The sequence below is a fragment of the Leucoraja erinacea genome, chromosome 6 (assembly GCF_028641065.1).
Source record: "Leucoraja erinacea ecotype New England chromosome 6, Leri_hhj_1, whole genome shotgun sequence".
Taxonomy (NCBI): domain Eukaryota; kingdom Metazoa; phylum Chordata; class Chondrichthyes; order Rajiformes; family Rajidae; genus Leucoraja; species Leucoraja erinaceus.
In genome coordinates this window covers 83926586-83946496 of record NC_073382.1, presented here as the reverse complement: position 1 = coordinate 83946496, position 19911 = coordinate 83926586, and the positions used below count along the sequence as shown (strand labels likewise).

The window sequence follows — 19911 nt, the reverse complement described above, 5'->3', positions numbered from 1 at the left end:
ATTTCTGTACAATTATTAATCGGGGGTTGTATGGTGGTACTCGACTGGACTGTGTGTGAGAAAATAATCCATTGACTATACTCTTCATTGCAGGCTGCAGAGTTTGTCACTCGAGGGCTGTGTGTAATATTGCATACAACCAAAATTAATACTGTCTACATGAACACCCCTAAGGGCACAGTAAAGCCCCGTCCCACGATGCGAGTTCACGCAAGAGCTCTCCAGAGTATTAAAAAAAAATATCCAAACTCATGGTACCTCATCACGAGTACTGTTGGAAATTTTTCACACTGGTGAAAAAAGTCACGAGTTTCCGCGTTTCCCCGAGTACATGCCGTTAGCGTTACGAGCCGCTACGAGACATCCACGAGCTCCGGTGTAGCCGCTACGTACATTCTACGTACTTGCCACAAGTTTGATTTTTTTTTTTTTTTTTTTTTTTTTTTTAATAAATAAATTCGGGAGAGCTCTTGGGTAAATTCGCATCGTGGGACAGGCCCTTTAGGAAATAGCGTTTTGCATACCAGGTGAACATACTTGGGAGTGCTACAAATTTGGGCTGGGACATTAAAGGCTGATTAGCAGAATTAAGTAGTCACCACTAACCAGGTTCCTAAATGCTAAGCAAAAAATAAAGTGCTGGAGGAACTCAGCATGTCAGGCTGGATCTGTGGAGTGAATGGACGGATGACGTTTCAGGTCAGGACCGTTCTTCAGAATCAATAAACCCTGTTGGGGTTTCACCATCATCTGCCCACTGTCTCGCCAATGCAGAGTGGTCTGTCCTCAGCAGAGTCATTGCCTCTGCGCCACTGCACCCACACATCGCGTTCCAAGCCCTGCACGATCGATCTCTTCTTCCATCACCTTTGCACCCATTTCTCCAGCAAAGAGTCCAATACCTGCCCATTGACAACCACCAACCCCCCCATTCCCTACACAGATGCTACTTGACTTGCTGAGCTCCTCCAGCACTTTGTTTTGCACGAGATTCCAAGCATCTGCAGAACATTGCGTCTCCCTTATAGAAAATCAAGAGGCTGCAGAATAAATATCAAACCACCAATGGAACCATAGCCACTTTAGTCTGTCCTTCACCAGTATCACTGCATGTGGTTCCTGGAGACACTGGTCTTGGTAAAAGCCAGTGACAACACTCAAAAAGGGATTTTTTTTCCTCAACGGTACAGATTGCCAACTCAATACCAGCTTATCACATCAACAAAGAAATGTCCATTTAAACATAGATCAGCCTAGTCAGTCACCAGTCAGCAAACACCAGAATAGATGAATAGAATGTATTCCCCAATCATCAGGCACCACAATTTGAGAGTATCATAGAACTGTAAAGCAAAGAAACAGGCCATTTGGCCCACCTTGTCCATGCCCACCAAGTTAGCATGCTAGGCTAGTCTCATTTGCCTGCACTTGGCCCACATCCCTCTAAACCCTTCCTATCCATATATCTGTCCAAATGTCTTTTAAAAGTCGTAGTTGAATCCATCCTATAGCTTCTTCTGGCACCTGGTTCCATATATGGACTATATCCACAGAGTGAAAAAGTGAACTGTAATATTAGTTTACACTGGATTCATGAACTTTGTTATAAAAATACTCATAGCTTCATTAAAAAATGTTAAATTAATCCAAATAATATTTAAAACAAAAAAATTAACATCCAAATACAAAATACTTTTGATACGAATTGAATGCTTCAACTATTGGCTATTTTTTTAATAGATTCAACGGAAGTGAAAACCTTGCAGATGCTGGAAATCCAACATAAAAGCAGAATATGACAAAGTGCTGGAGTACTTCAGTGGGTTCGGCAGCATCTTTGGAGAACATGGACAGGTGACATTAGGGGATTCCCCCCTCTCCCCCTCTACAGTCAGTATGAAGAAGGATCCCAAACAAAAAAGTCACCTATCCATGTTCTCCAGAGATGCTGCCTGACCCGCTGAGTTAAGGGCCTGTCCCACTTGGCCGTCATTTGCGCCTCATATGTAAAATAGGTCGACGCGTTGTGACACGGGTAGCGCGGGACGGGCGCATGGAGGAATGTGGAGTTGCGCGCAGTATTGCGCCGCAGGATTTCGTGCTGTATGAAATCCTCGCGCGCCATCATCTGCGTGACATATCGCGTACGCACGGTGACGCATCGGGTATCGCGTGGTGACGCATGGTTATGTCACCGTGCGCGCTACAGGGATTCCAATGACGTCACATGCACCAGATGACATGATGATGCGTCATTTGCGCGTGATGTCGCACGCAACGACGCGCCGACCTATTTTACATATGACGAGTAAATGAGGCACAAATCACAGCCAAGTGGGACAGGCCCTTTACTCCTGCACTGTCTTTTTTTTTGTAAGCCAGCATTTGCAGATACTTGAATCTGGAAACAGAATAAGCTGGAAATACACAGTAGGTCAAGCCACACCTGTGGGAAGAGAAACAAAGTTATTCTCAGGTGGAAGATGCAGCCCGACTCAAGTATTTCCATCATCGTTTTATTCTATTGATTCAAGTCAACTTTAAAAATGCTCTAAAACCTCAGAACCTTTAAAGAAGGGTCCATGTATTATTCACTTCAATGCATTTCTCGAAAGCAATTGTGCGGGATGAATGGTTGACTTACCGAAACCAGAATGACATCACGTAAGGTGCAATCATTTTCTTGACCTGACTGCAACAGAGCACAATTAAAACATTGCATCACACACTAATCTAGTCAAAAACATGCATCAACATCAGCCAAGTTATCAACCATTTGCAAATCCGTACTCTCAAATCGTCCCGATTCACCGTTTGGGATCAGGTGCTGGTACAAAGCCAGCATTTACCGCCCCCCTTCATAGCCCCCCTGGTGGTGGTGGTGGTGGTATTGGGGGACATGTTAGGCCGCTGAAGATTTACCACAGAGCGGATCTGAAGACCAAATTGTGACAGATTTCCTCCCCTGACAAATACTGGTGCTTTGTGATAATCAGGTAGGCATGATCATCATTACTTAAACTTCATTATTCTTCCCCATGTTACCAACACTTAACTTCCACAGTTACCATAGTGGGACTCGAACTTTGCCAATTAGATAGTTGGCCTTGGTATCAGAAAGACCCGGGTCTGGGAAATTAACTGCAGCAGCTCCATCATACGAGGTTCCAGCAAGAACCAAACCTAAAACACTCACACGCCCATTAAATAGATAGCTGATCTAAAGATAGATCACTTTCGTTTGACCCACCTCAATGCACACCCTGGACTTGTTCCTCTGTAGCTGTAACACTATATTCAGCACTCTGACATTGTCTGCTTGCACTACCTTTTCTACTGTATGGCTCGATTGTACTTGTATACAGCATGATCGGACTGGATAGCATGCAGACAAAAGGTTTTCACTGTATCTCAGTGTACGAGACAATAAACCAACAGCAATAATTTGGGCAGTTTCAGTTTACCACAGGTACGATATCAGATTCAGGATTTCCCCAGAGAACGTTATTAGAAGCCATAAATACAGGAGATAGTTGCAATAATCGAGACAAGGCAAGCACATTTGAGGGTCAGAGTCTACACAAGCATAAATTTACAATCACACAACTCACCCCAAAAAGAAATTAGTTGTTGAATCAAGGGATCAATTTAACTTCTGATAACCAACTAATAGGGCACTCTAATTTGATACACAGCCTATAACTGTGAAAAAAACCTTAACGATACAGTCTTCAGTCTGAAGAAGGATCTCGATCCAAAATGTCACATATTCCTTTTCTCCAGAGATGCTGTTAGACCTATTGAGTTACTCCAGCTTTTTATGTCCATCTTCAGTGTAAACCAGCATCTGCAGTTCCTTCCTCCATAGTTGCTGGACTCAAGGGCCTTAGCTACAGGGAGAGGTTGGGCAGGCTGGGATTTGATTCCCTAGAGCACAGGAGATGTGGGATGATATTACAGAGGTGCACAAAGTCACGAGTGGAATAGCTATTTTTAGAGATACAGCGTAGAAAGAGGCCCTTCGGCCCATCGAGTCCGTGCCGATCAGCAATCACCCATACATGTTCTATCCTATGCACTAGGGACAATTAACCTACAAGTCATTAGAGTGATGGAGGAAAGCAGAGGAAACATACGTGGTCACAGAAAGAACGTGCAAACTCCCAACAGACAGCACAAACCGGGTCTCTGGATTGATAGGGTGAATGCACAGAGCCTTACCTTGGGATAGGGAAATCAAGAATTAGAGGACACAAGTTATTTGTAGGAACTTGAAGGGCAACCTTTTATGGAATAACCTGCCATATAGGAGGTAGTTGAGGCAGGAACTATAACATATAAAAGGATAGAATAGGCAAGGCCGAGAGGGATATGGACCAAATGTAGACAAATGGGACTATTTTAGATGGTCAGCATAGATGGGTTGGGACAGAAGGCTTGTTTCTGTGCAGTACGACCATCTCTATATAACTAAAAGTCTTCATCTTGTTTGTGCCCACGATGTGTCAATCTGGTTTTCCGATCTTCTTCCAAACGCTAGGCCAAAGCCTTCCCATTTTCACACATCCAACTCGCATCTTTCCTGTCGTGGCGATAAACATCTTCCCGTCGCATTCCCATCTACATTTCCGAAGTTATTAATCCTTTAAATCAATAAAAACAGCCCCAAAAACTCACCCATTTCGGGGCAAAAATCCGAGTGACGTCACAATGCACTCTCAAGGTAGGACGGGACACTCCGGAAGGGAGGGGCACTCCAGCGTTCGTTGGTGAACGAGGAGTGGCGGCGGCTGCCAGGGGGCCGACTGCCGCCCAGTACCTGGTGGGGAGGATGGTGCTGCGGGCCAAGACTGGGGACTGGGTCTGAACTGGAGCCGAGCCTGGTGCTGGAGTGAGGGCCGAGCCCGGGCCTTGGGATGGGGCCCGTGACCCGGGCAGAGAAAGAAAAGCCCTGCTGGAACCGAGCCCGAGCCCGAGGTCAGAGTTGAGCCCAGAGATGAAGTCGGGGCCTGCACTATAGCCCCTATTCGAGCTGACGGCTGGAGTCTACAGCCAGGGCCCAGCCGGGCCGAGTACGAGAACCAGGCCGAGTTCCAGGCCCTGGCGCTGCTCTACGACCTGGGTAGGTGCTGGGGCAGGGAATGGGAGCTAGGGGAGGAGGATGAGGGAAATGAGGAGGGAGATGGGGTGGGGAGTCGGGTGGAGGAGGGAGATGGGATGGGGAGTGGGGAAAGGTCCTGGGAAGGCAAGGAGGGAGATGAAGAGGGGGGGGGGAAGAATTGAGGGAGGGGAGGGGGTAGGGAGGGTAGTTGCCACGTCTACACTTCCTCTCACCCCCTCCCTCTCTATATACCCTCACTCCTCCCCTCTCCACCCCTCCAACTCATCCCCCTCCCCTCTCGGGATTGAAGAGGGAGGGTGAAGAGGAGGAGGGAGTGCTGGGGGATGATGAGAAATGAGCCACGCCTGCGCAGTTGGGAGCTATGCGTGAGTGGTTGAGTGGCTTGCGTTGGGGGAACAGGTGAATGGTGGAATCTTACGTTGGGGTAACTGCACTGGGTTTAGTAACCCACTAAGAATTGCAGTTTATGCAACACTAACATTCTCCTCACACGGGTATAACAGGGCACAGATCCTCCCAATCCACCGAATACACAGAATGACCAGATGTACAAGGATCAGCACTGGTGCGAGAGTGCAGCCTCTTATTTAGAACAGCCGTGCATCACAGATCGCGGTTGTTCAGCACTGTTTAAAATACACCCTCATTCTGTTGACATAATAAGCAGACAATTTCTCACCACAGTCACGTGTTGGTTGACCCAAAGCTGACAACTTTATTGCATGCAATCTCTTCTACTGCCACAATTTGTTAGTGAAATAAATTCCATCCTACAATATTCATTGAAATGAACCCCAAGGAAAACTATTCGGAGAGGGAATTTGGGATGACAAGAAGAAAAATAAATGCACTACAAGGCATGAAAAGACAAAGTGCTGGTGTAATTCAGCAAGTCAAGCAGCAACTCTGGAGGACATGGACAGCTGACGTTTCAGATCTTGACCATTCTTCAGACCCACCAAGTTACTCCAGCACTTTTTTTTTGTATCTGCAGTTTCTTAGATGTCCTTAAACTTACCCAAACAAATGAATTATTTTATTACATGCATTTATCACTAATCAAAAAACTCACCCTTTAAACCACAAACTATCAAATATAATATACACCAATACAATTTTTTGAATAATAAGATATTTTTTTAAAATACAAAAATGTTTGGGTCGTGCTCCCAGATCATGAGAGATGAATCAAGAATTGCAAACATTTTCCAAATGGTTACATGAAAAAAAAAATACATCAACTTCAATCTAGAAAATATATGGATCTCAAAGACGAGTTGAAGCGGGGGAAACATAGAAACATAGAAACTAGGTGCAGGAGTAGGCCATTCGGCCCTTCGAGCCTGCACCGCCATTCAATATGATCATGGCTGATCATCCAACTCAGTATCCCGTACCTGCCTTCTCTCCATACCCTCTGATCCCCTTAGCCACAAGGGCCACATCTAACTCCCTCTTAAATATAGCCAATGAACTGGCCTCAACTACCCTCTGTGGCAGAGAGTTCCAGAGATTCACCACTCTGTGTGAAAAAAGTTCTTCTCATCTCGGTTTTAAAGGATTTCCCCCTTATCCTTAAGCTGTGACCCCTTGTCCTGGACTTCCCCAACATCGGGAACAATCTTCCTGCATCTAGCCTGTCCAACCCCTTAAGAATTTTGTAAGTTTCTATCAGATCCCCTCTCAATCTCCTAAATTCTAGAGAGTATAAACCAAGTCTATCCAGTCTTTCTTCATAAGACAGTCCTGACATCCCAGGAATCAGTCTGGTGAACCTTCTCTGCACTCCCTCTATGGCAATAATGACCTTCCTCAGATTTGGAGACCAAAACTGTACCCAATACTCCAGGTGTGGTCTCACCAAGACCCTGTACAACTGCAGTAGAACCTCCCTGCTCCTATACTCAAATCCTTTTGCTATGAAAGCCAACATACCATTCGCTTTCTTTACTGCCTGCTGCGCCTGCATGCCTACCTTCAATGACTGGTGTACCATGACACCCAGGTCTCGCTGCATCTCCCCCTTTCCCAATCGGCCACCATTTAGATAATAGTCTGCTTTCCCGTTTTTGCCATGCATGGAATGCATGGAATGATGGGTCCCACAATGAGGCCAAGTGTCCACTAATGGTCAGTTTAGCTTTGCTAAGCACACTTTGAGCAAGAACATTGCTGCAAGGAATTTACCCAACTGGGCAAACTTCTTGCAGCAGTGGCCTACATGATCTCCCAGTTACTAAACACCAACTCCATACAGACCTTTCAGTCCTGGGCCTCCTCCACTGTCAGAGTGAGGCCCAATGCAAATTGGAGGGACAGCACCTCGTATTTTGCATGGGCAGCTTACAACCCAGCAATTTCTCCAACTTCAAGTGACTCTCTCTCTCTCCATCCCTCTTCCACCCTAGTTCTCCTCATAGTTTCACTGTGTCCCCCCCGATTAATTGTACCATTTGTATGCCTTATTGTCACCTTCCCCTCAGCAAATAATAAACCATTGTATATTTCCTAGACCATCGTCTGCTTTGATTTGTCATTTTCACATCTTGCCCTTCCATACCTCTAGTCTCCCTCTCCCTCAGTCTGAAAAAGGGTCTCAACCCAAAAATGTCACCCATTCCTTCTCTCCAGAGATGCTGCCTCCACAGTTACTCCAGCATTTTGTGTCCGAGGGATCTTCCGGTATTCCGTAGCAAAATGAAGACTCAATGCTGCTAGAACACGTTGGAAAAGGTGCTGAAGAGATTCACCAAGATTTTAGCTGGGCTTGACTAATAGGGAGAGGTTAGATAGGGTACAAGGTTGGAAGCCCAACAGCCGACCTTATGGAGGTGTACATGTTCATGAGGGGCATGGATAAAGTGAATGCTCAGTCTTTTTCCCCCAGGGCAGAGGATTCTAAAACTAGAGGGCAACAGGCTTAAGGCACGATGGGAGAGATTTAAGAGGGGACCTCAGTGACAACATTTTCCAGAGGCTAGTCCGTATTTGAAATGAGCTGCCAGAGGAGTGGATACAATTACAGCGTGGACAGATATTTGGATAGGAATGGTTTATTATAGGTTTTGGATGATTTTAATAATGGTTTTGGCTAGGAATGGATACAGACCAAATAGTATCGGCGAAATAGGCATGGACAGGTTGGGGTGGAGGCAGTTTCTGCACTGTACAACTCAATGACCCTACAAATGGCATCAGCTGTCGGCCAAATTAACCAAAGATAGAATGATTATCTAAAAGATGCTGGCAGGTATCATCATGGTCACTTTCAGCCAAGTACACACTGCCCAGGACTAGGGGCAATTGCTTTGTACCTGAACCAGGTAACCAACTGGTAGTTGGCAAGATAGCAACATGCCTTGCAGATTTTGATATTGGAAATTAAGCAATAAATTCATTAAAAAAAGCTCTTGCTATACTGTCCAACAAAAAAAACCCTTGATAAAAAGTGGTCACATCTGCATTGTTCACTTAGGTTGGAATTTCCAACTACCTTACAACATATGCTCCCTTCTTGTGATCTCAAAAAGTTTGCATCTTCCTTTCTTAACAAACGTAGGGGGTCTGGTTACTCCAATACTAACTTATAGAGTAGCCCATTGCTACTCTATAAATTGGTACTGCTACTCTATAAATTGGTACTGCTACAGTTTAGTAATACAGTGTGGAAACAGGCCCCGTGGTCCACAGAGTCCACGCCAACCACCAATCACCCACACACTAGTTCCGTGTTATCCCACTTTTGCGTCCGACACACCAGCGGCAATTTAACCATATAACAATTACAGCACGGAAACAGGCCATCTCGGCCCTACAAGTCCATGCCTAACAACTTTTTTCCCCTTAGTCCCACCTGCCTGCACTCATACCATAACATAGAAACATAGAAATTAGGTGCAGGAGTAGGCCATTCGGCCCTTCGAGCCTGCACCGCCATTCAATATGATCATGGCTGATCATCCAACTCAGTATCCCGTACCTGCCTTCTCTCCATACCCCCTGATCCCTTTAGCCACAAGGGCCACATCTAACTCCCTCTTAAATATAGCCAATGAACTGGCCTCAACTACCCTCTGTGGCAGAGAGTTCCAGAGATTCACCACTCTGTGTGAAAAAAGTTCTCCTCATCTCGGTTTTTAAAGGATTTCCCCCTTATCCTTAAGCTGTGACCCCTTGTCCTGGACTTCCCCAACATCGGGAACAATCTTCCTGCATCTAGCCTGTCCAACCCCTTAAGAATTTTGTAAGTTTCTATAAGATCCCCTCTCAATCTCCTAAATTCTAGAGAGTATAAACCAAGTCTATCCAGTCTTTCTTCATAAGACAGTCCTGACATCCCAGGAATCAGTCTGGTGAACCGTCTCTGCACTCCCTCTATGGCAATAATGTCCTTCCTCAGATTTGGAGACCAAAACTGTAACCAATACTCCAGGTGTGGTCTCACCAAGACCCTGTACAACTGCAGTAGAACCTCCCTGCTCCTATACTCAAATCCTTTTGCAATGAAAGCTAACATACCATCGCTTTCTTTACTGCCTGCTGCACCTGCATGCCTACCTTCAATGACTGGTGTACCATGACACCCAGGTCTCGCTGCATCTCCCCCTTTCCCAATCGGCCACCATAACCCTCCATTCCCTTCTCATCCATATGCCTATCCAATTTATTTTTAAATGATACCAATGAACCTGCCTCCACCACTTCCACTGGAAGCTCATTCCACACCGCTACCACTCTCTGAGTAAAGACGTTCCCCCTCATATTACCCCTAAACTTCTGTCCCTTAATTCTGAAGTCATGTCCTCTTGTTTGAATCTTCCCTACTCTCAAAGGGAAAAGCTTGTCCACATCAACTCTGTCTATCCCTCTCATCATTTTAAAGACCTCTATCAAGTCCCCCCTTAACCTTCTGCACTCCAGAGAATAAAGACCTAACTTATTCAACCTATCTCTGTAACTTAGTTGTTGAAACCCAGGCAGCATTCTAGTAAATCTCCTCTGTACTCTCTCTATTTTGGTGACATCCTTCCTATAATTGGGCGTCAAAATTGTACACCGTACTCCAGATTTGGTCTCACCAATGCCTTGTACAATTTTAACATTACATCCCAGCTTCTATACTTACAGAGGCCAATTAACCGGTACGTCTTTGGAACGTGGCTAGGCAACCACAGCACCTGGAGAAAACCCATGCAGTCACTGGGAGAACAAACAAATTCCTTGCAGACGACATCCGTAGCCAGGATTGAACCCAGGTCATGGTGCTGAGAGGTAGCAACTCTACTACTGCATCATAGTGCATGTATTGCATATTTCCACAACATGAATGTAATTGATAAATTAGGGAACAGTATCTGAATAAAATTGGTCTTAACAAGATTGGCAGGAAAAAAAGCTGTCTTAGAATAAAAAAAGTTGAGGAAAACAAATGTTTACATACAACCTCCTGCAGTAATCAGATACCATAGTCTCCGAAGAACACCGCAGCTTGTTTCACAAGTTATTGAAGTTGACTGGTACTCGCTTCCATTGATATTGTATAGTGGTGCTCCATTAAACAATGCAATATACAGCCCTTAGTATTTTTAGCTTGTAGTAACAAAAGCAAACAGAGCTGTTAAAATACCTTCATTTTTGAAATCCCCTTGGTGAGAAACAAACATTTTGTTATTGACAACTCTCTAGCCTCTAACCCCCTTCCCTCACTGCCATCAATTATTTTTAGAACAAAGTTTTCTACAAAAAAGTTTCTTAGGAACGCAACCACTGTGTTACAGCAGGACAGCCTGCACTCTACTTCACGGAAGGGCGGGGCAGTGGCACAGCGGTAGAGCTGCTGCCTTACAGCACCAGAGACTCAGGTTGAATCCCGACCTCGGGTGCTGCCTGTACAGAGTTTGAACGTTCTCCCCGTGATCTTGTGAGTTTTTTCCGGTTTCCTCCCACACTCCAAAGATGTGCAGGTTTGTAGGTTAATTGGCTTCTGTAAAATTGAAAATCGTCCCTAGCGTATGGGATAACGCTAGTGCAGGGGGCGATAGCTGTTTGGCAAGGGTTAGGTGGGCAGAAGGGTCTGTTGCCACACTGTATTTCCAAGTCTAAATATAATGGAGCAAGTAGTCTCTGAATATTTCTAATTCAGAGTCTGGTGCATTATTGCTATCTGTGGGCTCAAAGTTACTGGTTGATGGTGGGAAAGTGGAGAGAGCTTCAGTCAGAACAGCCACGATGCAAGTGAATGGTAAACCATGCCTGAGGGACCAAGCAGCCTCCTTCTCCTAAAGCTTGTGTTCATTTGGATGCACAACTAGCCATTGGTCTCTCTGCAAGTTATTCAAGTTCAAGTTCACATTTATTGCCACAAGGTAGAGTGGAATTTGATTTTACCATGCAGCCACACAATCAGAAAGAGCACAATATAGAATACAACATGGACATCCACCACAATGGAATCAACATTCTTCACTGTGGTGGAAGGCAATAACGTTCATTCAGTCCTCCTTTGTTCACCCGTGGCTGGGGCCATGAACCCTCCGCAGTCGCCACTATGGACGGCCCGATGTACAGGCCCTCGTGCCGGGATGATTGAAACTGACGTCAGGAAGAACGGACCCTCCACGGCTTGGAGGTGCCAAATCGTCCACTTCCTACCGGAGACCGTGGCTTCACGATGTTATAGGCCGCAGGTCGGAGTTCTTCGCCAGAGATCCCCGATGAGGGATCCCAGGCACAAGTCTGGGATGGAAAGCCTACGCCGCACCCGCTGCTGAAGCTCTGGGTTTGATTCCAGGAGAGGCCACACCAATCTAAGCTGTTTGGCCGATAGGGAGGGCAAAAATGTTGCATTCCACCGAGGTAATTGACTTAAAAAGGTTCCCCGCCCCCATCAATAAAACACACTTTTAGACATACTAAAAACAACAAAAAGTTGAAAAGTCAAAAAGTTGAACCAATATAGTTGTTGATATTCATTTTGGGTCCCAATAGACTGGATGCCGGACATTGACTGGAATATGGAGGATTGAACAGCACAACACAGGAACGGCCCTTCAACTCAATGTCTGTGCAGACCATGATGCCACGTTAACTAACACCATGTGTCTGCAGGTTACACAAAAAAAGCTGGAGAAACTCAGCGGGTGCAGCAGCATCTATGGAGCGAAGGAAATAGGCAACGTTTCGGGCCGAAACCCTTCTTCAGACTGATCGGGGGCGGGTGGGGACAAGAAAGGGAAAAGGAGGAGGAGCCCGAAGGCTGGGGGATGGGAGGAGACAGCAGGGGGGCTGAGGGAGGGGAGGAGACAGCAAGGACTAACAAAATTGGGAGAATTCGATGTTCATGCCCCCGGGGTGCAGACAACCATGTGTCTGCACCTCACCCTATGCCTATGGGGCACGTTTGTTTTTGAACACAGAGTTGTGGGTCCCTCCATATCCATGTGCCTATTTAAAAGTCTCTTAAACACCACTATTGTATCTGCTACCACCAGCCCATTCCAAGCACCCACCATGTAAACAACTTGTACCGTACATCTCATTTAAACTTTGCCTCTCACATTAAAGCTATGCCTCTAGTATTTGAGATTCCTACCCTGGGGCAAACAGTTCTTTCCCATGCTTCTCATCATTTTATATATTCCATCAGATCTCCCCTCATACTCCAAGGATCCAGAGAAAACAATCCAAGTTTCCCAACCTCTAGTAAGAATTCAAGTCTGAAGAAGGATCGCGATCCAAAACATTGAGTTACTCCAGCACTTTATGTCCTTTTGTCCAAACTCTCCTTGTAGCCACTTCTCCCTAACCCATCATTCTGGTAAACCTCTTCTGCACCTTCTCCAAAGCCTTTACATCCTTCCTGCAATGGGGCGACCAGAACTGCATGCAATATTCCAAATTATGCAACCTAACCACGTTTATACAAATCGGCTTCATGACTTCCTAACTTTTAAACTAAATGTCCCGACTCAAGACAAGCATGCTGTACATCTTCTTTACCAATCTGTCACTTTCAGAGACCTAGTGACTTGCATCCTGAGATTCCTCTGTGAATTAATGCTCCCAAGGGTCTTACCATTAACTGTATGCTTTGAACAAGTGCGAGGTGCTGCATTTTGAGAGGTTCAATGCATGGAGAAAAATTAAACATAATCTGCCATTTCTCTGCCCATGCCAGCAATTTGCATGTTTACTAATCACCCCATGTAAATCTTCATCTAAATCATTAACATGCCAGTGGTCCCAGAACTGATCTTTGTAGAACCCCATAGATCACAGACCTCCAATTAGAGGAACATCACCACCCGATCACATTTTGCACCTTGCCAATCTTCTCGCAACAATTCACAACATGCAAATCCTTTTGAATGAAACCTTGGGTGAGTTCATCTTTGTCTTTTGCCCAACCATCTGCCTATCAACCCCCCCCCCCCCCCCCCCCCCCCCCCTGGCCTATGTTCACCTTTGACCTGCAAAGCTTTGGCCTCTCTCCCCCTGCCATCAGTCTGAAAATATTCCCATCCAAAGCATCAAACATAGAAACTAGGTGCAGGAGTAGGCCATTCGGCCCTTCGAGCCTGCACCGCCATTCAATATGATCATGGCTGATCATCCAACTCAGTATCCCGTACCTGCCTTCTCTCCATACCCCCTGATCCCTTGGCCACAAGGGCCACATCTAACTCCCTCTTAAATATAGCCAATGAACTGGCCTCAACTACCCTCTGTGGCAGAGAGTTCCAGAGATTCACCACTCTCCGTGTGAAAAAAGTTCTCCTCATCTCGGTTTTAAAGGATTTCCCCCTTATCCTTAAGCTGTGACCCCTTGTCTTGGACTTCCCCAACATCGGGAACAATCTTCCTGCATCTAGCCTGTCCAACCCCTTAAGAATTTTGTAAGTTTCTATAAGATCCCCTCTTAACCTCCTAAATTCTAGAGAGTACAAACCAAGTCTATCCAGTCTTTCTTCATAAGACAGTCCTGACATCCCAGGAATCAGTCTGGTGAACCGTCTCTGCACTCCCTCTATGGCAAAGTTCTCTAGAGACGCTGCATGATCTGTTGAGTTACACCAGCACTTTGTGTCTTTCCCAGGTAAACCATAATTTTCAGTTCCTTGTGTCTACCCTTTGTCTTCCATGACCAGGCCAATTTTGAATCCACAATACCAAGTCACAGTGGATCCTATGCATCTTATTCTTATGAATTAAGAAAGTAAGAATTTCATTGTTCTATCTGGGACACATGATCGCTGGCTGCAACATCCTGAAACCACGGTCTACGGAGATTCTAGTCGCCGGTGCAAAGTGGACTTTCCATCGTGGAGCCGGGTGATCCCTTGCCGGGGATCACCAGAGAAGAGTTCCGACTGCAGGCCTGCGGCTACATCATCGTGAAGCCACGGTCTCCGGTAGGAAGCGGCCAATTCGGGATCACCAAGCCGTGGAGTGTCCGTCCATCCCAACGTCGGAGTTTCGATCATCCCGAGATAGGGCCTTTACATCGGGCTATCCTCAGCGGCGACTGCGGAGGGTTCATGGCCCCGACCACAGGTGAACAAAGGAGGAAGATCGACTGAATGTTATTGCCTTCCACCACATTGAAGAATGTCGATTCCACTGTGATGAATGTTCATTGTGCTCATTGTGCTGCTTGTTGCAACAGTCCTTGGTTGTAATATGAATAATATGAACTTGAACATGACAATAAAACACTCTCGACTCTCGGATCTGCCTACCTTGTGAAATGCCTTCTGAGAGCCCATGTAGACAACATCCACTGCCCCATTCTCGTCATCTCCGTCACCCCTTCAAAAACACTGTTCATGACATGACCCGCCCCACACAAAGCCACACCAATCTGAAATAAGCACATCTCCAAATACAAGCAAATCCCATCCTTACAAATTCACTTCAAATATATCAAGCAACGGCAACGTTGACTACGGAGCAATTAACCTGCCAAGTGGCACATCTTTGTGATACTTCAAACTAGAAAGGTGGTGTTAAGCTGGAAAGAGTCTTGCCAGGGCTCGAGGGCCTAAGCTATTGGGAGAGGTTGAGCAGGCTAAGATTTAATTCCCTGGATCACAGGAGGTCAAGGGGTGATTTTATAGAGGTGCATGTCATGATGGGAATATAGAAACATAGAAATTAGGTGCAGGAGTAGGCCATTCGGCCCTTCGAGCCTGCACCGCCATTCAATACGATCATGGCTGATCATCCAACTCAGTATCCCGTACCTGCCTTCTCTCCATACCCCCTGATCCCCTTAGCCACAAGGGCCACATCTAACTCCCTCTTAAATATAGCCAATGAACTGGCCTCAACTACCCTCTGTGGCAGAGAGTTCCAGAGATTCACCACTCTCTGTGTGAAAAAAGTTCTTCTCATCTCGGTTTTAATTATTTCCCCCTTATCCTTAAGCTGTGACCCCTTGTCCTGGACTAACATCGGAAACAATCTTCCTGCCATCTAGCCTGTCCAACCCCTTAAGATTTTTGTAAGTTTCTATAAGATCCCCTCTCAATCTTAAATTCTAGAGAGTATAAACCAAGTCTATCCAGTCTTTCTTCATAAGACGGTCCTGACATCCCAGGAATCAGTCTGGTGAACCGTCTCTGCACTCCCTCTATGGCAATAATGTCCTTCCTCAGATTTGGAGACCAAAACTGTATGCAATACTCCAGGTGTGGTCTCACCAAGACCCTGTACAACTGCTGTAGAACCTCCCTGCTCCTATACTCAAATCCTTTTGCAATGAAAGCTAACATACCATTCGCGGAATAGATAGGGTGCACGCTTTCTACCCCCCCCCCAATGCAGGGGAAAAATCAGGAACATAAATCAAGGACAAGTTTAAGACCAGGGGAAAGATTTAATGGAAACCCACGGGACAATTTAATCACACAGATAGTGATGGGTATATGGAACGAGCTTCCAGAGAGGGCATTTGGATGGATACATGGATAGGAAAGGTTTGGAGGGATATAGGCCAAATGGGACCTGATTAGATGGGGCATCTTGGTCAGAATGAACGAGTTGGGCCACAGGACCCATTCCCGTGCTTTAAGACTCCAACAAAGTTCTTTGGATGAATTCCTGTGATGCTAAGATTAAAGCACAAGGAGAGATTGGGTCTGTATTCTCTGAAGGCTAGACGGATAAAGGTTGGCTTTATTATTGTCAAGTGTACCGAGATAGAGTGAGAAGCTTTGTTTTGCATGCTATCCAATCAGATCAGATAATACTACACATAAACACAATCAAGCCAAACTCAAGTACAACAGGTAGAGCAAAGGGGAAGATACAGAGTGCAGAATATAGTTCTCAGCATTGTAGCGCATCAGTTCCACAGACAAAGTCCAACGTCCACAAAGATTCAAGAGAGTTTATTGTCATGTGTCCCAGATAGGACAATGAAATTCCTGCTTTGCTTCAGCACAACAGAACATAGTAGGCATGAATACAGAACAGATCAGTGTGTCCATATACCATGATATAAATATATATACACACACACATGAATAAATAAACAGATAAAGTGCAAATAAACAGATAATGGGCTATTAATGTTCAGAGTTTTGTTTGAGTTGAGTTTAATAGCCCGATGGCTGTAGGGAAGTAGCTAGTCCTGAACCTGGATGTTGCAGTCTTCAGGCTCCTGTACCTTCTACCTGAATGGTAGAGGTGAATTGGACAAAACCCTAGCTTATGGAAGGATCAGTCAGAAGCCTGATGAAAGAGGGGAAGAAGCTGTTCCCCGAGTCTGGTGTTCTTCCAGATTGAATCGGGAAGAAGGAGGAATGACCGGGGGGGGTGTCACATCTCACTGGGCTCAGGTTTGGAAGCCATCAGCCCTACAATCTTCACTAGTTTAACATGACCTGTAATATTGACAGATGATGCTGCTTCACAGCTCGAGGCCATCCAGCATTTCCAGCTTTGTTACCCGTTCCAGCACCTGCAGTTTTTCCAACTCACTACCATAGATGGGTTGGAGGCAATAGCATGAATCTTTAAGGAGAGAGGTCAATTTTCTTAATGCTGACACAAAGGTATAGGGAAGTATGGAAGATGTTGAAGAAAGAGACTAGACTTGATCACATTGAAAGGTGGAACATGCCCTAAAGTGTGTACTCCGGCTACAATTTACTACATTTCTATGAAGTTTGTCATGCAGCAAGGAACCAGGTCCTTCAGCCCAACACGTCCATGCTAACCAAGATGCTCCATCTAAGCCCATCTCATTTGCTTGTGTTTGGCCCACATCCCTCTAACCCTTTCCCATTCAACAACCTGTCCAAATGCCTTTTAAATAATTTTGTACCCGCCTTAACAACCTCGTCTGGCACATTCCATTTCCTTCCTGAAGGGCCAAGACAACCCCAATACAGGGGACACAGTTGCTGCCCCACAGCACCAGAGACTCAGGTTCAATCCCAACCTCTGATGCTGTCTGTGTGGAGTTTGCATGTCCTCTGTGACCACATCGTCTGGGTTTCCTCCCACATCCCAAAGTCGAACGGGGTTTGTAGGTCAATTGGCCTCTGTAAATTTCTCCCAGTTTGTGGGGAGTGGATGAGAAAGTGGGATAACAGAACTAGTGCGAACAGGCGTGGACTCAGTGGGCCAAAGGGCCTGTTACTGTGCTGCATCTCCAAGCTCAACTCGGCAAACTTGCAGCATTGAAAATCCAACCCAAAGCGTTTGGTTCACAGCTCAGGCTGCCCCAGGCAAGGAGAGCGGGGACTTCTGTAACTCGGGTGAGATCCAAGACTTGGCAAGTAGACGCAAGTGAAGCAAAACCAAGGACTGTTGCAACAAGCAGCACAATCAACTCCTCGTTCAGTGCAGAGAAAAGTCCCACCATCACACTGTTTGGTGAACTAAGTAACAAAAAACTTAAGTCAGCACCAGAGACGAGGCGACACTTGTGCACTGCCCAGGTGAGGTCCACGATATGATTTTACCGGGTTGGGTGCAAAACAAAGCATTTCACTGCACCTAGGCACATGTGATAATGAAGTATCATTGAATTGAACATTCATCTACCAGAGCACCTTAACTGGAGGACAGAATAAAACACAGCTGACGGGAATGCAGGCGATACTGCGGATGTGGGAGAAAGTGGAAACCTGCATTACAGGTAGAGTCTCAGAGCTGCACAGCAGAGAGACAGACCCTTCAATCCTCCTATTTTCCTGCATTTAGCCCATATCCTTCTATCTAAACCCTTCCCATCCATATATATCCAAATGTCTTTCAAAAGGTGTACATGTATCTGCTTCAATAGCTTCCTCTGGCAGCTCATTCAAGATTCTGACTACCCTCAGTGTGAAAAAGTTGCCCAAAGTCCCCCTTATATCTCTCCCCTCCAAGACTATGCCCTCTAATTTTAGAATCCTCGACCCGAGGAAAAACCACAGATTGTTCACTTTATCCATGCCCCTCATGATATTTTACACCTCAATAAAGTCACCCTTCAGCCTCCTACGCTCCAAAGAAATAGTCCCAGCACGAATAAAGGCCCTTCGGCCCACCTTGTCGAGGCCAACCAAGATCACATACTGGGCTAGTCCCATTTGCCTGCATGCGGCCTACATCCCTCCAGAGCCTTCCCATCCATATATGTCTGTCCAAATGTCTTTAGAACCGCCAGCTTTTTAAATCCTCCACAGGATAACAGCGATCCCATGGCACCAAGTTTGATTAGAAGCTGCGGTGGCTGCCTTCAGCAATTGTTTAATGTTTGTCCACCAACGAATGGAACCAAACAGAAAACACAATAGATGTACAAGCTGCGAACATTGGCACTCCACAGAACACAAGTCGACAACAAATAATTGGTTGCAAATGTCCCAAGATCGTTAAACAAATACATGATTTTTTAATTTTTTTAAACAAAAAATTTAATTAGCTGTCCATGGATTTGGCTTTGTCTACCGACTATGGTTTTGGCCATGGATCAACACAAAGCTAGAGTTAACACGAAATAATTGTTCAGTGGTAAAATACACCAAGACCGACCCGTGACTAACTAAACCAAACCCAGCCCTTTGACAATTTTAATCAAGTTCTTTGATTTAGAATCAGAGTCGTACAGCACAGAAATAGGCCCTTCGCCCCAACTCGTCCATGCTGACCAAGATGCCCCACTTTCCCTCGTTTGGCCCATATCCCTCCAAATCCATGTACCTGCCTGAACTACTTCCGGCAACTCTTCCATGCACCCACCACCCTCATGTGAAAAAGGTTGCCTCTGAGGTTCCAATTAAATCTTTTCCCTTTCACCTTAAATCAATGTCCTCTGGTCCTTGATTCCCCTACTCTAGGTAGAAGACTCTCTCTGTGCATTCACCATATCCATTTCCCCTCATGATTTTATACACCTCTATAAGATCACCCCTCAGCCTCCAAGGAATTTACTAACTAACTACACGACTTCCAGCCAAAACAAACTACCACGAGAAGCAGCCCGTGATCTACATCAAAACTGCACAAAATCTTCTGTCATTTGTCGGAGTTTTAACAATTATAGATGCTGATAAAAGCGCAGCTAATAGCAAAACAATCAAAATAAAGTGCTCTTAAATCCACCAAAATGCTGTACAACGTCACCAATCACAGTCCGTAGCACTTTGAGGAAATTGTACAAAGACACAAAAATATTCCAAGCAATTCCTCAAAGCATGCATCTTAAATTGGCCGTAACGCAACCCAAATACAAACACTTAAACAATATTAAGCCATGATCAACTCATTCTTTACACATAATTCTCAGCCAGCCA

General features: G+C 45.5%; 1 protein-coding gene across 3 annotated transcripts in view; it reads right to left on the bottom strand.

The window, feature by feature from the left end:
* The window catches only part of tpte (transmembrane phosphatase with tensin homology), a 98695-nt gene that overhangs the window by 68794 nt on the left and 9990 nt on the right, over nucleotides 1-19911 (bottom strand). For all 3 annotated transcript variants that reach the window (XM_055637481.1, XM_055637482.1, XM_055637483.1), the window contains one exon: nucleotides 2645-2692. In XM_055637481.1, the coding sequence (XP_055493456.1) occupies nucleotides 2645-2692 (48 nt within the window). The remainder of the gene's footprint in view (nucleotides 1-2644; nucleotides 2693-19911) is intronic.